At 45.0% G+C, this 18,081-nt stretch overlaps 1 protein-coding gene across 10 annotated transcripts in view; it reads right to left on the reverse strand.

The window, feature by feature from the left end:
• Positions 1-18,081, reverse strand: part of SPATA13 (spermatogenesis associated 13) — a 334,233-nt gene that overhangs the window by 46,178 nt on the left and 269,974 nt on the right. For 6 of the 10 annotated variants that reach the window (XR_001176658.2, XM_045072413.1, XM_013046794.2 and 3 more), the window contains 2 exons: positions 10,172-10,555; positions 8,293-8,437 (listed from right to left, as the gene is read on the reverse strand). Coding sequence is in view for 9 of the 10 variants with exons in the window: in XM_045072413.1 (XP_044928348.1) it covers positions 8,293-8,437; positions 10,172-10,555 (529 nt within the window). In the remaining variant the exon portion in view is untranslated. Of the gene's footprint in view, positions 1-8,292; positions 8,438-8,551; positions 8,623-8,665; positions 8,874-9,002; positions 9,139-10,171; positions 10,556-14,380; positions 14,631-18,081 lie in introns of those variants that run through there. The other 4 variants (XM_013046788.2, XM_013046792.2, XM_013046789.2 and 1 more) reach the window with 4 other exon arrangements.

Genomic DNA, 18,081 nt, shown 5'->3' on the forward strand with positions numbered 1-18,081 from the left:
AATCAAGCAACAATTTGAGTAATTTAGAAATATTTTTAAAAGCCATAAGAAGTGTAATCAATTCAGGGTTCCTGGCTGGCTCAGTAGGAGCATGTGACTCTTGATATCGGGGTCATGAGTTTGAGCCCCATATGTAGTGCAGAGTTTACTTGAAAAATATTAATCAAGTCAACTTGTCAACTTCATGTCTCCTTAGGAAACCATTTTATTTTCCATATTTAATTATTACTGTAGCTAATCCTGTGTTCTCTCCTCTCTTATGTGGCATTACTAAAAATACTCTAATATAGTACTTAATGGTTAAGGAGGCTTTTAAAAATATAACGAACAGATATTTTTTAAAATGGCATTCCCAAATCTACTGATCTTCAATGTCATGCTTTAGCTCCTTGCTTGTAGCCCCTAAAGATTCCACAGAAATGTGATCGCTGAGGAAACGGAATGTTTTCCTTTCTGGGAAATGTTTCCTTTCTGGTTAAGATAATCATTGGGTTTATGTCACATGAGCAAGCTAACCTGAACTCGATGGGTGAGATGAGTAGAAAGACAAGGATGAACAGACATAAGAAGAAGAATTTTGGAAAGCAATCAAATTTGACTTCTGATCCGTAGACTAGTAAGGGAGGATATAGAGCTGGAACCCAAAGTAAATATGGGTGAATCAGGAGCATGGGTTAGGCGGTGATGTAGCAACTTGCCCTGGAATTTACTACATAAGCTTCTCCTAAGAGAAAGCAAAAGGCAGTAAAGATAATACCCTAAGAAAAAGTTATCACTGGGCAGGCATGCTTTGCTAAGACCCAGGGAGAAAGAAGGGCTACAAACACCATCACCAGTAAAGCAATAGGGTTTTTAATAGGATGGCAGCCTCCCAATCACCAGCTTTATAAGAGCACGCACATGCAAGTACCATTGTGATTCCTGATCCGAATCTATTATTTCAATACCACACCCATTGGTCAATAAATATTACTGAGGACTGCTCCCTTGTGACCTTTCTTCAGACTGTAAGGGGCTAGTAAGGCGACAGGACAGTCCTCTAACAAATGCAAGCAAGAAGGAAGTGCTGGAAAGGAGCACAGCAAGGTGCTAAGGAATGAGTACTGAGAAGGGGCAGTTCACCTCCAGCTGAAAGGAGTATGTCTTCATTTCTTAACAAAAATCAGTTTGCTAATGTTCAAATTTCTACATTTTGAGGAAAATTTAGTTGCGGGCATTTCTTGATTTGCAGATTTGGGGAGCACCTGACCAGGAAGGAGGGACCATACTGTCATTATTTTTTTAAAACTTTTGTGATAAATTTCAAACAAACACAAAAGTAGAGAAATCAAATGATGAACCCACAATTATCAAAGCCAATTTTTCCCCCAAACTTCCTCAGCAGCTTTCGAATATATTGTTTCATGCAAAAAAACATTTTAGTATGTACCCATAACAAATAAGGACTTAAAAATAACTACACAATCATTATCCCCACTAACAAAATGAGCAATAATTACTTCACTGAATTCTCAGTCCATGTGCAAATTTCCCCAACTGTCTCAAAAGGATCTTTTTATTTTTTGGTATCAGAATCCAAACAAGGTGCATATACTGCATTTACCAAATATAACTTGGATTAAACCAAATTTATCCATTTGGGTGACATCTACCAGAGATCATGCATTCAACACATGGGCTCATTGAACTGGCTGTCACCTCAGCACTTCAATGGGCTGTAGATCTGGACCCAGTACTGTCCCACTCTTAAAGCAATGGAGGGGCCAGCTCTTGGCACATAGGAAGGAAGCAGTGCAAAAACCAGAAGACAGAAATGCTGGAGCTAGTCTGTCATGGACTCGCCATCCCCTGGGCTGTGTTTCCCAAATCAGATGATGGAAGGGCTAGAGACTTTTACAAGCACCGTACTGCTCATCTGTGCAGGCGAGGGAGCAGGCAAGGGAAGTCGGTGGGGAAGTCAGTGAGACATGCTTCTATCGCAATGAAGTCCAGGACCTCAATGGAGATGGGACATCCATAACACAGGAAAAGAGGGCACAGCTCTTGCACTAGGCAGCAGGGCCAGCTCAGTCACTGGAATGGTTGACCCACATGATCTCAGGCTATGCTTACCCTAGCACAGGGTCTTCAGGAACAAAAGTGATGAGTAACTGCACTAACCTATTACTTGATTCATATGGTAGGAAATCTCCAAATCTGGTGGCAGAGATTCAAATCTAGCTCCCAGATCTCAGCTGGTTTCCACATGTAGAGCCTCTTCATGAGGCAGAAGCCAGGTGACCTTGGGGTAAGTATCCCAGAGTCACAACTCTTTCTTCCAGGCTTCCCAAAAGGGCTCTTCCACTGTTTACCTGGTAATTGTGCCCCTGGCAAAGGGAGCCCCCTCCTACCCCCCCCAACCTCCCCACCCCCCCCGCCCCCATAGTAAAATCTAAGCCATAATTCTTCCTAATCCTTTCTGACTGAGAGGAGACAGGGCCTCAGCGGGGATTTAGCTTGTGTGGATAGATGGTTAGGACAAGGGCTTGGCTGAATGGCTTGGAGGAATGTGGAAAGAACTAAATAGGTAATGGACTGATTTGGGGAAGGAGTACGATTAGATATACCAGAATACACTCAAAGCATGAGAAATCATCTGGCCCATGTGAATGCCTAGTTGTATCCCACGTGAATCTGATTGCAAAAGAGGTTGTTTAATAATTGTGCGAACACTCTGTTCCACTCTGTGAACGCCAATCTTTGTTCCTAGTCATCTTGATGCTTACTCAGTAGGTTCAGGGAGGAAAAATAAAAGGCCATGGTGGCAGAAATGGATGCCAAGCCTGGGCTAAACCACAGGGTGTCCCTCTCAACCAAGTTAATGATACGGTTCCTTGAAGGAACCAGACAGCTCCTTGTGGAGAGTTGATTACAATGGACCCTTTTCATAATAGAGGGGTATATGATCTGTCCTTAGTGGGAAAGACATTTATTCTAGATCTGGATTTGTTTTCCTTACCTGTCAGACCTCTGCTGGAATAACACTGAAGCCCTGATACACTGTCACGGCACCTCGCAGGACCATGCTTCTACCCAGGGATACCGGAGGGAACGTGGTGATAGGCCAGTGCCCGTGAGGGTCACAAACATTATCCTGTTATGGTCCAGAAGCATGCAATCATAGCCGAATGGAAACAAAGTAACAGAGATGGCTTGGGGACACACCTTGATATTATGATGCCATCTGGGATAGGGTATGCACACTGAACCAGTGTCTGACAAGGTGATGTTCACCCACAGCCAGAATACAAAGGGCAAGCACAGGGGCCACTTCCTCTGATGACTTAATAATACATTTGCAAAATATTTTCTTCCTATTCAGTAACTCTGCCCTGTCATTCTCCCAGGAGAGAAGGACTTCCACGGGAATCCACAGGCCGGGCCCCACTGGATCAGAACCAAGGCTGACCACTTTCGCCTCCCCATGCACTGGGAAAATGAGCACCCAAGCCAGACATGGTTGTCTTCTGTGGTCAGTGCCACTACGGTTTCTCAACTGGACTTATGCAATAACCTCCAAGTCAGTCTCCTTCCTCTGCTTTTCTCCCCTAAACTGTGCTTCCTCTCTAAAGCTTCAATCAGTGCCTATCACTCCCTCACTGGCAATGGCTTCCCCTTTCACTTAGAATAACTCCGAGTCCTACCCAAGACCTGCCATGCCCTTTCTACCCGGCCGCAGCCTCCCCACCGGACTGCAACGCCCTCTTCTCCTGCCCTTGTTTCCTGAACTCCGGTCACCCCGGCCTCTCGCTGAACCTCAGACACGTCGAGTACCAGCCTAACTCTGGGCACCTGCTGTGTCTGCCACAGGATCTCTCCTCCCTCAGATCTTCAGCTCCTGCTCATCTTTCAAGCGTCCAGTCCAGTTTCACCTCCTTAGGGATACCGGGTCACCCTCTGCCGTGCCCTTCCTGACACGCTCTACCACGTCACCCACGTCCACTTTCCCCAGAGTGACTGTTACTGCCCAAGAGAAGGTATTGACTGACTGACTGACTGAATTGGATGCAATGCTAGAATGTGAACTTGGCGAGGCTTTATCCTCTGCCCTACACCACATGGTCAAACCAGTGCCTGGCAGGCTCCGGTTGGTGCCCCACACATTTTTATAGATTGACTGATTTTTGACAGAGGGAGGGAGAGGAAAAAAGATGACGGCAACTCAAAGCAAGCAGGGCCACTCATAGCTCCACTACCAGGCAAGATACTGGGCAGGCGCAGGGGGAGCGTGCGATGGGCACACGATGAGCAAAATCAGCAAGAGCATGTATGGCCTTGCAACCAGAAGCAGGAGAGAGACATTTCCTTTTGTGGCGTCACGTGTATGTGCATAATATTTATTTATCTTCTGTTTCCTTTCCTCCCCCACCTCCTTCCACTTTGACGATAAGGGTGTGCTGCTTAAATGTCCCTTGGGGTATACAGTGGAAAAGGCACTGCAACAGAACTGGAGAAGAAAGAGCTACCACTCACAGCTACCACGAGGGAAGGAGTGAGAGTGTTCTTAATTATACATGGAATAGGTGCATCATGTCAGAATGACATTAAAGAAAAAAAAATGAACACCCTCCACCCTGCTTCATTTTCCTCTATGGAACCACCTGCCCTGTTAGAGAGTCACTTGTGAATTCATTATCCCCACACTGGAATGTAAGTGATTTAAGGACTTTGTTCTGTTCCCTGATGTCACCCGGCACGTGGTAAGCACTCAGTAGTTACTGAATGTATGAATGAATGAATGAATGAACGAACGAAGAACACGTCCAGAATCTATTTCTATTTTTAATACTACTTGGATATCCTCGAACGAACGAACAAATGAATGAATGAATGAAGAACCAGTCCAGAATCTATTTCTATTTCTAATACTACTTGGATTTCCTCTAAGGGGAATAACTTCCTTTCCACTGTGTCCAGCCTCAGTGACAGGGTACCATGTACCTGCCTCCCAATATGAAGGCAAAGGGTCTCTGGAGGCCTCCAGCCCTTCTCCCTGTTCCAGTGCCACCAGGCGGTAGACACCTCACTTAAGCTTCAGGAGGTGATTTCCCTACCCTGTGACTTTGACTCCTGAGCGACACAAGGAATGGCTGGCCCTTCATTCATTCCTATGCCTTCCTATTACGTGTGTCCCTTGGCTTCTTCCACGTGGCTCCTTGGTTCCCAGGAACAACCCTGAAGGCCATCCATTTCCTAGACGGGGTCTCCAGCCATTCTTTCAACTCTGGGGACATCAGACACCCTTCCAATAAATTTCCGTTTTGCTTAAGCTGGTCAGAGTTCATTTCTGTTCCTTCTCAACAGAAGAACATTAAAGCCAAAACAAAACACTATTAAAGAAGCACAGAAATCAGCTGTTTGTATGTATACAGGGTTTTGGAAGAGAAATCACCTCAAGTCCTTCCATCCTAATCAAACCATTTTCATTTTTACATATTCCTGTTAAATCTTTGAACATTTGTGTTCACGTCGTGTATTGTTGCAATTGTGGTATATGTAATAGGTTGAACTACGTCCCCTGCATGGATGCTGAAATCCTAACCCCCAGTACCGTCAAAGTAACTCTATTAGGAAATAAGGTTTTAGTAGATGATCAAGTTAAAAGGAGATTATTAGGGTGGGCCCTAACTCAAGGACAGGGAGAAAGCCACAAGAAGGGGGAAGCAGGGATGAAGGCAATACATCTACTGGCCAAGATGCAAGGTACCTGAGACAACTGCAAGCTAGGATGGGGCCGGGGGCAGAGACTCTGCGACCCTGCGCTCGGAAGGAACCACCCTGACCACGCCTTCCTCTCACTTCCAGCCTTCCTGAGGCACAAATGTCTCCTATGTAAGGTAAGCCACCTGGTTTGCGCTACTGAGTTACAGCAGCCTTAGCGAATTCATACACTACACGTGATTTTCTTTTCCATTTTTCTTCTCACTTTAAAATTGTAGCCATCTCTTTTCCTGCTGTTGCAGGGTCTTCCGATCCATATTGTCAACTGTTGTGAGGTAGTGACCCACGCAGGTCCCCAACTCACTAATCTGCTATGACTAAACATTTACTTTCCTTTGACTTTTGTGCCATCACAATGTTGTGAAGAGTATCTTGTGCATACAGCTTTCTTCCTCCTTTTGGATGACTTTCTGAAAACACACCACCAGGGGTGGATGACAGGATCAGAGGGGATGAACATGAGGCCCAGCGCTGAGCGGCTTTGCAGAAGGAAGACAATGACTGCTCACTGCCTCCAAGGGCACGCAAAGGAATGAATTTTGAATTCTGAATTTGAAGAACACTTACTTAAGGTAATGGGAAAGAGAGCTCTGAAGGGAGAAAAGAGGAACAGGCAGAAAGTGAGACTCGGGTTGCACAAAAGCCTATAAACTCATTTAAGGAATTGGGACTTAATTCTAATAGTGGGAAAGAGTTGAACATGAACAGTGACTCTGACTAGAGTGTAAGAAAGCTTGGTCTGAGGAAGTAATGGGGAGGCTGTGAGGGGAAGGGTTAAGGAACCTGATGAGAGAGGTGACCCTGAGATCCAAAGGATGGGATTTAGTGACTCCCTCAGGAGGGGAGCAAGGACTCCTGGTTGTCCAGCCTCCTCAGCTGAGGGCCTGACAAAGGCAGGAGATATTCACAAACTTCTTCGAGCCCCACCTGCAAGTCCCACCGTAAATCCTCCCAGTATACATGACACGAGTTAGAAACTATCACAACACAACTGGGGGTAATAGCATTTCCTCACCATTCACCAATGCTCTGAATTTTCCCCACGAAGTGTGACCCTCCTGGGACACGGTGACCTTCTTGTCACCATGATGATGGTCACTAGCCATCATCCTCTTCTACCTGTCCTCAGAAATGCCTCCCCTGACCAGGGAGTCCACACCTCCTTGTCCGTTCCCTCCCTTGACCCATCCTGTTCCCTCTCCTCCTGTCCTTGGAATTTCAGTCCTTCAAGGGACACCCTCCACCTTCATCAAGGCTGTTGAAACCTCACCCCTTCTTACAGATTCAGTTGCCTCCCTCAAGTGCATGCCACCGTACCCACACAGCAAGGTGGTGGCATGGCTGAGGGAGCTCTTACTCTTGTGCTCACCGCACAGTATTCACTTCTAGAAGTACGACAGGAAATCCTGCCGTTGGAGCTATAATCATTAGAGTTTGCTGCACTTCTTTAAAGAGTCAATACAGTTCAGTGGTTAAAAATGAACCACTTGGTATGACAAGTTCTATTTGTAGATCCAAATCCCATTTCTGCCCCCGTCCTGGGTGAGTGACTTAGGGCAATCTATCTCTGTATACCTGGGCTTTTTCATCTGTAAAAACGAGGATAATAATACCAACACCATAATACCAATAATACCAACATGGCAGGTAGTTACGAAGATCAAATGAGCTAATACATCGCAACACATTCAATAAACGTTAACTCGTTACTCTTGTCCAGGGCACAACAGGCCACGCCACTCATTATCTGACCAGCTGACTGGCACCAACATGAATATCAGTGTAAGGGAAGATTCTCCTTTTAAAGAATGTAAACATCAGGGGTGCCTGGGTGGCTCAATCGGTTAAGCCTCTGCCTTTGGCTCAGGTCATGATCTCGGGGTCCTGGGATCAAGCCCCGTGTCGGGCTCCCTGCTCAGCGGGGAGCCTGCTTCTCCCTCTCCCTTGCTCCTCCTCTCCCCCTTGCTTGTAATCTCTCTCTCTCACATAAATAAAAATCTTTTTAAAAATTAAAAAATAAAACAATTCCATTTATTTTTTTTTTTTTTAAAAAGGACGTAAACATCATTCCAAAAACGTGGTATTAATTCAAATCAGTGAGTGTTTACCAGGTAAGTACTGTGATAGCATAGTAGCTACTGTATTAGACAAAGTTTTCTCTGGTGTTCAAAAAGGCATCAGTGAGTCTCAAACACCCAGAAAGAGCCTCAAAAAGGTTCAGACAAATGCGCCGACTCCATTCTTAGCTCTCTACCTACAGGAACTTGGGTACACAGACACGAGGGGAGCAACTTCTCAAACGGGGTTGTGATGACACAGAGTACCCACCCCAGAGGGCTGACGAGTCCCCGAGGCCTGCGCGTGCAGCCCCTGAGATGAGCCCTCCTCACTCCCAGGGGAAAAACGCCCTGGCCCAGAGGCAGTGGAGAGGGGCCCAATCAAATGGGTTTCACAGGAAACAGTCCGACTAAGGACTCTACACCAGCTTCTGGAAAAGGGAGCCCCCGAACAGGGTGGGCCTGGGAGACTCACCATTGGAAGCTCGCATCTGCCGCCGGCGTCCCACGCGGTCCAGCCCAATGGGGGTGCTCTGGGAGAAGGTGAAGGGCCGGAAACGGGCCGAAACCGCCTTGTAGGGCAGCACCCGGTGGGCTGGCACGGGAGGCCTGGCTGCTGGCTACAAAAGGAAAGCAAAACGCTGTGAGGGGATGCCAGGAAGTGGCACCTCCCGCAGAGCCCTTCACAGGCACAGCTCTGAGCAGCTTGGCCCTGTCACCTCCAAACCACTCACACACGAGAGACGCTGTCTCCAAATCGTGGCAAGGGCTTCAGGCTGCACCCAGGCCCGGCTGCAATGACTTCTTCCAAGATTTTAAACCACCAGTGTCGACTCAAGGGCTCTTACCTCCCGGCAACACATTTCATGTCACTTGTCAGCAATATACCAGGAGTAACACTCAGTAAAAGCAAAGCAAAGCGTCAAGAAGAGGAGAAGCAGATTTAGGAAGTGGTGGCTTTCTCACAGGGGCGGAGCGGAAGGGTAAGAAGACGTTTTCCAGCAGCAGCCTCCCGGGGAAGCAGCCGTTCCTGGATGACGAACTTGGACCGGCATTCCCGCCTGGCACATCCACGTGCAGGCACTACGTAAGTATTTATGGGAGACAAATGCTCCTTACCTCAACTATCCTGACAACTGAGCCGTATTAAAAAGAAGAGTTGGATTCCACTTTCCACAAACTTACCCAGATCTCCTCTGTGCCCTGTTGATGTTCCCGCACGAACCATCTCTACAGATCGAAGGCCGCGCCGGCGTGTGCTTTCCTTACTTTTTCTTTGTATTTTCCCACCTATTTCCCTAAATGAGCCTTCGCGTGTACAAAGTGACCTTATCACATTCCTTCTTAACACTCTGGAGGGAAATAACTTCTAAGTGCTTTCGATTTTCCCCATACTGTGTTTCAAGTTAAAACAGATTACAGTCTGCTTTGTGGTTCAGAATAATTTCCTAGCGTACTGCACATGTTAATACCACAGAAAGTTCCTGGGATTCTTCCACTTCATTTTTTTTACCTTCAGAATGCAATTCAATTTAACTCAATTTAACAAGAGGAATTTGAGTGCTTGCTATAAACAAGGCATTAGGCTGGGCTTTACAGGGAGAATGTAAACATAAAATCCAATAGTAACATAGATTACCCCCCTCCCTTTTAAGAGAATTTTAGGAGTTATTGATGATACCAGGTAGCAAGCTCAAAAACTGGAACTTGGTGCTCACTCGTACTGTTCTGGGAACCCCTGACCATGGCTGGGTCTCACCAAATAACATACACTCCTCCTGAACAGGGCCTTTATGTAAATGTTTTGTAGCCTCAAAGTGCTCTTTGGGTAACTGGTAAATACTTGTTGAAATACTAAGGGGAAAATAATAAGGATTTTTAGTCTATTGATAAAGTAGTTGTAAAGCAGCAACTTGAATGTAAAGAGTTAAAAAAAATGGTAGGAAAGTGATTTCCTTAGCTCCTAAAAAACCACTTTCTTATTTTCTTCTTATCTTTACTTTTTAACATTGGAGGACACTTTCTCATTCAAGAACTTCTTTCAAGAAGCTCACTGACGATGCACTGTTACCTTCTCCTTATTAAGATCTCAGGTGATTTAGAACAAACAGCACACTAGTTTAACATATTGTTTGAGACTCCAGGAAAGACAGAAGATTAGTAAAAGGCATCCGCATGTCAGATGGTAAGTTAATTCATGAGTGTTTTCAGAGTTAGGAAGAAAGTCTGGGAGTTTGTTGTCCTTGAAGCAGAGAGAAGAAAGAAAAGCAGCAGTCTGTTTAGTTCACAGAGGAGAACAAAGGCCAGGAAGCTGGAGGGCTCTGTTAGCTTTGGTAGAAGCAGCCAGGTCTTACTTGGGTTAGAAGACTCTCGATTTCCTCTGTCGGGCTGTTCCCATAGAAGCTGACACCGCCTATCACAGAGATGGGGCGTCTTCTCCAGCTTCCTTTGGGGCAGCCCACAGCAGCGCTCTGGTCTGCAGTGTCGCTCTGGTCTGTAGTGTCCGTGGAGGCCATGTTGGGCAGGTGGTCTCCCTCCACAGTGTCTTCTTTCTGGGGGTCTACAGCAACTGAGTCTTCAGGAATGGACAGACTCCGGTTGGCCAGCTGTCCATAGTCGGAGAGAGGTCGAGGCCTTGCTCTTCTCCCAGAACCCCATTTCCTCCTGGTGATCCTCTGAGACTCGGTCCTTTCTTCATCCCGGGATGAGTCCCGCCTCCAGGATTCCTCTGTCACAACCTTTTCAAATGCGAACAAGTTAGGTGAGCACCCAGATCCAGGAAGGTATTGAAAGGAACAAGCCATACATAAGCCCTCCCATCGTCTTCAGCCCTGCCTTATGGCCTTCTTGATTTACTTGTTTTTAAAAAGTTATTTCTGTTACAGGAAGGCATAACTGAAATGTGCATTAAAATAAGCAATTCATCTTTAACTGGAAGCTGAATTAAAACCATAATTTAAATAGTGATGTGTGGTGAGCAAGGATGAGCTATGATAAAAGATATTAAGAAAACCAGTACCATTGTGAGTTGTTAGAAAGTACTTTAACTATGGTTTCACCCAAATTAAAATATAAAATATACATAACAATAGCACAGGGAAATACAGGACTCTAGAAGGGGAAATGAATATGTAATGCTTTACAAAGCCGCTCTAAGGTATTTTCTTGCAATAATCTTTAAAAACAGAAGGTGCTTTAACAAGATGAAGTTTGGGCTGTTAGGGCCAGACTCTCAAGGAGTTAGGTCTGGTGAGAAGAGCACTGAACAAGGATTCAGAGAACTAGATCAGGCTACTAACTAGCTATGACCCGGGACAAGTTAACAACTAACCATTCAGGACTAGACAATCCCACAGCTGGGTAGTCTGTGGTCCTAAACACTTTTCAAATTGTTCAAATACTTTTTTCGGAGGTGACCTAATGCACCAGCAAAAAACCATGAGGTTGGAAATGAACAGTCTGCTGTGTAAGTCAGCCTGGGCCACAAGCTAGCTTCGTAACCTTGGGCCAGTTACTTAAGGTCTGCGGATTTGGTTCTGCAGCTATTCACTGGGGAATAATGGGTCCTTGTGTGGATGAAATGCTATACCAATGATAAGTGAAATAGCCCTTATCAGCCACAGTTAATTATTGCTCTTAAAAAGCCGTGTGTGGAATAACCATGCCCAGGTTCAGCCCTGCCTGCAGATAACCTCTATGTCAGCACACCCCTCAAAGTCTGCGTTCAGAGGAGGGCTGCTGCCTAGTTCCACAGGAGGTTTCTCCCACCCTTGGTTATTATTTTTTTTAATACCTTTTTTTAAAAAAAAAGGTTCCATTTATTTATTTATTTATTTATTTATTTATTTATTTGGGAGAAAGAGAGAGCAAGGACAAGCAGGGGGAGAGGCAGAGAAAAAGAAAAAGGGATAAACAGACTCTCCGCTGAGCAGGGAGCTCAGTGCCAGGATCATGATCTGAGCTGAAGGCAGATGCTTAACATACTGAGCCACCCAGGTGCCCCCCTGGTTATTATTCAAAAAATAAAATAAAAACTAAAACCACTCCAGGGCCTGGGGAAAAGAACAAGAACAAGGAGAGTTGTACTTGAGGGCAAGACAGGCAGAGCAGGCCACCCAGGCCTGGAGGCTGGCAGCAGAACTGCCCCAGGCAGCCCTGCCCTGCCCCCAGGACTGGTCCAACAGGTCATGCTGCTTGCTAGTCAGTGGCAACCAAGAGCTCAAACACAGTTCCTGTAATTTCCAATCCCATGGCCTCAGTGGTCCCTAAGATTATACACAGCTGACTTCTGAGAAACACAGGGGTTCGAACTGCCGACCCCAGGTGCAGTCAAAAAAACTGCTTGTTACCTTTTAGCTTCCCCCAAACTTAAGTACTAATAGTCTCCTGTTGGATGGAAGTCTTACAGATAATAGTCAATGAACAGGTGTTTGGTATGCTATACATAGTATATACTGTGTTTTTATAATAATGCAAGCTAAAGAAAAAAATGTTATCAAGAAAATCACATGGAAGAGAAAAGACATTTAGCATATTGAACAGTATTTATTAAAAAAAAAACAAAACCATGTGGAAGTGGACCCACACCGTTCAAACCTGTGTTGTTCAAGGACCCACTGTACTATGAAAAATCAATGATGAGCAAAGAAAGCAGAAAGGAATTTATAGACACTCCACTGCACTGCCATCATTTTTCAAATTAGGAAAACGAAAACCCAGGCAAGTAAGGTGACTGGCCCAGGGCCAAACAGCCCACACACAGAATGACATGGAAATGGGGGTCTTGAAATATCTGTTCCCGCTGTACCAAGTCACCTCTGCTCAAAAGCTAGTAAGTTCTAGCAGTCACCGCTTACCTTGGTGTTGCTTCTGACTGCAAAGAACTTCATATTAAAATCAAGTCACCACCGAGGGGTCTAGAATATACCACTGTGCCATCGAAACTCTTCTGAGCTCAAGGTATTCAAGAATAAACTTCCCCCCCAACCCTGAACTCCCTTATCTGCCTGAAAGCAGAGCCTCCCCAAAGAACTCCGTTGTCATAAATCCACTATCTTGAGATAGGATTTTTTCCGCTCTTCCAACCGGGGAAGATGTGGCTCTTATCAGCTGAGAAGAGAATCCCTGGCCTCAGTCGCTGGTGGCCACAAAGCTATCAGACCTCCCATTCATCTTTCCTAAATCACTGGGTTTCCCCTAAGTGCCCTTCTCCACCTCCCCTTCCCCAAGTAAGAAAGTATAAATGCCCCCAATTCTAACCACTTCCTGGAGTCACTTTTTCCTGTCAACTCCCACTTATCCACATGAATGAAAACCTGTCTTTTCTCATCTGTCTTTTGTCAGTTCAATTCCACACCCTCCCCCCAACTTAGTAAGCCTAAGAAGATAGAAAAAAGGGGTTTCCCCTCTGATACCATCACTGGGAAAATATGAGAAATCATGAAAAAGTTAATATTCTTTGCATTAGGGACGCCTGGGTGGCTCAGTTGGTTAAGCAGCTGCCTTCGGCTCAGGTCATGATCCCAGGGTCCTGGGATCGAGTCCCACATCGGGCTCCTTGCTCGGCAGGGAGCCTGCTTCTCCCTCTGCCTCTGCCTGCCTCTCTGTCTGCCTGTGCTCGCTCGCTCTCTCTCCCTCTGTCTTTGACAAATAAATAAAATCTTTAAAAAAAAAAAATATTCTTTGCATTACATATGAAAAACAGGATATTATGGAGAGTTTAACTACATTATAACTCAGTGGCACAATTTAACCACACAAGAATAAGCCATTTATGTTATCACCCTGTGATAAAAAGGTTCAGAGACAAGGTGTCAGAAAAACAGAAGCAAGACAAAATTACAGGCAAGGAGTAGTCTAACTGGTAACAAATCTACCAGTTTTTTTTTTGTTGTTCTTTGGGGTTTTGTTATGGTTTTTTTTTTGCACTTACGTAACTGGCAGCATGCCTCCCTGAAGGCTTGCTGATGCAGATAGGAAAATAAGGAAATGGGTGTCAGGAGACACACGAGGCGGACTTAGCTGTTCAGGTAGGAAATCCTTCTGAGACCAAAACATACTCCAGGAAGTGAGGAGGCTGGATAAAGGCAGGTATGCTCAGAGCAGGAAATGAGAGGGCAGGAGACATGCACAGGATTTCTTTAACATGCCTCAAGGGCCAACTCCTGTTCCCACCAGGGGGTACTCATAAGAACCGACTGTCCTCCTCCTCCGAGAACTATTTACACAGTCCCACTGAACCTACAAAAGGAGAAAACAGCCTTTCCAAGTGGTACTGAATATTTTAGGAAGAGCAAAAATTAATTAACAGAATAATATATACAATCCAAAGGTCCGCTTTACTCCCAGCAAAAGAGGGAGGGAGAGACAGTGATTTACATTCCTTGTAAAACAAATCTGAGCTTTGATGCGTATTCTAAAACTGAATCTTCTTTTGGCAAAGTCTGTGTACTTATGGAATACAAGGGGGTTCATTCCAGGGAACAGAGTTTGACTGGGATTATACCTGCAACTGCAAACCCCCGCCAATGCCCTGCCCCCACGCTCCACAAGTTCTAACCTACCCCAGACTCCGCTGCCACGGGCAGTGGTGGCCCACAGACACACTGAAGGAACAAGCAGTTGACCACATCCATGCTCCCCGAGCTTCCTTCTTGCCTTTACAACAAGACAGTGAGGGCATAAGTGGCCATGCCGGAGGAGCTGTGTCTTCGGATGCTCCTCCTCACAACCCGGCAGCCTGGCCTTCAGGTCAGTCCTGCTCTAAGCTTGACTGGCCAATTCTCACCCAAGTCGTCAACAAACTCTACGGGCGGGGCGCAGCTGCCCTTTAACTCTTGCTTCTCTGTATCGTTTTAAAGTACTTTCCCTCATCAGGAGTCCTGAATTTCTTTCCTTTTTTTTTTTTTTAAAGAATTTATTTGTATATTTGACAGAGAGAAAAAGAGAGAGAAAGCACTAGGAGGGATGGTGCAGAAGGAGAGAGAGAAGCAGGGTCCCCGCTGAGCAGGGAGCCTGATGCCGGGCTGGATCCCAGGACCCTGGCATCATGACCTGAGCCAAAGACAGACGCTTAACCCACTGAGTCACCTAGGCACCCCAGGAGTTCTGAATTTCTTCTTCAAGATGCCTTTCTTTCCTTAAAGAAGTAAAAAGCCAAGCTAGATCTTCCCTCCAAGGAGACACTTCAAAACGCGTTTCTTTCAAAACCACAGCAAGAGTTGTTATTCACTGAGGGAAAAAGACTTACACACAAAGCCCTCATGTCACATATTCAGAAGCTTCCTCAAAGGGAAGTTTCATGGATCAAATAACAAGAGTGTGGGTTGAATCATGCCCCCCAGAAGGTATGCTGAAACCCCAACCCCCAGGACCTGTGAATATGATCTTATTTGGAAATACAGTCTTTGTAGATGAGATTGAGCTCGGATGAAGTCAGGCAGGATTTGGGGAACCCTAATCCAACGGCCAGTACCCTTAGAAATAGAGGGAAATTTAGACACAAAGATGAAAGTAAAGACAGTACTATGAGGACAGAGGCAGAGAGCGGAGTGGTACCATCTATAAGCCAAGAAATCCCGGGCAGAGGCCAGAATGGATCCGCAGACTTCTGGCCTATATAATAATGAGGGTACGTCCTCTTGTTTTGAGCCCCCTAGTTGGTGGCAATTTGTTCCAGTAGCCCTAGGAAACTCATACAGCAACGTAATTCGGAAGGAAATACTACAAGCAGAGAAAATTTAAGATGCTTTGGGAAGATGGAAAAAAAATCAACCAGAGCAGAGCTTTTCCAGTGTGTGAGCCAAAGGTATTCTCAAGATGTGCACTAACCCAGTAAGCAAGCCTCCCACATTGCCTCAGCACCCTGAGCACTGTAGGGAATTCAGGGGCAGTCCCAGAACCGGAGGTGATACAAGAGCGCATCTCGACAGCTCACACGGCAGAAGGCCAGCCATATGCTAGCAGTGGTCACCGTGGCTTCTGAATGTCCCTGTGTGCAGAACCACCGCAGGTCCAAGGCCACCTTACCTAACCCCTACCACCGCCATAGGTAACGATTCATGACATTTTATCACTTAATGACACTGGGGCAAGGACTCCCTCCAGTGCACAGAGCCGAGGTAGAGAGGCCATTCACAACGCAGTGTCTGACTTCAAAATCACGGTCCTTTCCACCATGCAGCTCTGCATCCTCAGCACACACTTTCACAGAAGCAAGACAGTACTTGGTAGGTCTTCTGCCTTTAGCTGCAGCCCCGGTTGGAAGGGGGTGGAGGTGTGGGGAGGGAAAGGACAGGAAGAGAGGCTCTGAAGGTACTCCTGCAAGCTGGGGAGAGACCCCTTCCCCAAATCACTGCTTTAAATGCATAAAATAAAAATTAAAGAAAATCTTATAAAATTTATAAACATTAAGTAAAATTTTAAATGCATAAAAGATATAAAATTATAAAGTAATCAGATTATCCTGAAATATAATTATCAAAATATTAAAAGAATTAAAATAATAATAAATGTAAAACACATAATAAGAAGGCTAGCAATCAGTCTAAAAACGTCCATACTTTGGAAGTACTGATGAAGAGATTTCAAGAGATCAACGAAAAGTGTTGTATGATGTGAAAAAGATTTTGGTATCTATGGGTGACAAAATCACAGGTGTTGATAGAGTACTCTTACTGCCTACACTCCTAAACTGAAGGAAATGCTATATTTTACCTACAAGGTAGTGAAAATAAAGCCCCACCCATCAATTTCTGTTGACAAAACCACTGAATGAACCGAGGTTCAAAACTCCCAGGTCGCCTAATTTCATAAGCCTAATTATGGTACCAGCTCGGTACTCTGACTCCTGAAAACTGAAATTTTAGGACTTACACACTGTAAAATTTAAGAAGTGGCATCTCACTATTTAGAGCTATACATCACTAATTTCCCTTAAATGAAAATTAATGTGTCATAAGACTATGTATGCATATGCCTTTTTTCCCTTTTCTTTTAGTGCAGATTTGTTACCTGGATTATCGAGTGCTTGGAATGAGATGGGTTGTAAACATATGTCTGAGGATTTTAAGTGAGGGAGGGAAGTCATAAGATCCCAGATCAACTACTACATTTTGAGAAGCTGAAAGTGAGAACAAGAAAATCTTCACATATTTAGAAAGATGAAAGCTTGAGTGCTAGTAACATTTTTTCTTTGTTACTTTAACACCAGAAAGATAGTCTTAGTTACTTAGAAATCTTAAATTGTCATCAACTTGCATTTATAATCTACCTAAAATCATATTTTCAGGTAAGTAAAGAAGGCATTATTATACCCATTTTAGAGATGAGAACCCAATCACAGAGAAGGCACCAGACTTAACGAAATAGGGTGCATGAGAGAGATCAGGCACTTAACTAAATGTCACCTTTGCAAGGCCAGCATGAGACATGATGTAGATGTACATAAGAAAAATGCAATATGGTTTATTGCAAAAACCCTGAGCAACAACTTCCACAAATACTAGACCTTGTAAGGCTGCCCCACAAAAAGCCTCAGTGTGTTTATCCCTTTCACATCTCTTCACCTCCGGTTTATGCTTCCCCTTTGATGAATTCTCTGGGCTGTTTGTGGCTCTTCACTCATCACTGTATGCACACATACATTTCCCCCAGACTCTTCCTCTCTACTGTTTCCTCCCCCCTCCAGCAGCACAGCTCACCTTCACCCCTCCTCTAGGCTCCATTCCCTTCTCTCTCCTCATAGAGCAGAACTTCTCCCTTCAACTGATCACACACGGAAAGCTAACACAGTTGGTTTTGTTGAACTTACTGAATCATGTTTGGTTTCTTATCTTTAATTTTTAGAACAAGTGGGTGGAATAATCTTTCTTTCTCCAAAGCTGCCTTTTCTTTTATAGATCTTGATGGTGTGTGTGTGCATGTGTGCGCGTACACACACCCGTGTGCATATGGACACTGTACTAGCATAAGGGGGTGCCCACCAGAAATGGACTGCCTATCACCCGGGTGTGCTAATTCTCCCTCCTCCTAACATTCCAGGTGTTCACACATCTTTTCCTACCACACTTAGGCTAGTTAAGGAATAAACAGCAAGGTGGGGCACTTCTGAAATTGCCCAAGCAAGGAGAGGAGAGAGGTAGCTTTTGACTTGGTCTGAGATAAGTAAATGGCCAGACACCCATCACTGAACTATGGACCACTGTAAAAATCATGCATGTTTAGCCTGGCTCCATTCCACCTTTCAAGGTTTCTTCTACTTCAA

This window comes from Mustela putorius, unplaced genomic scaffold (assembly GCF_011764305.1).
Source record: "Mustela putorius furo isolate JIRA1106 unplaced genomic scaffold, ASM1176430v1.1 tig00004035_pilon_pilon_pilon, whole genome shotgun sequence".
NCBI lineage: Eukaryota > Metazoa > Chordata > Mammalia > Carnivora > Mustelidae > Mustela > Mustela putorius.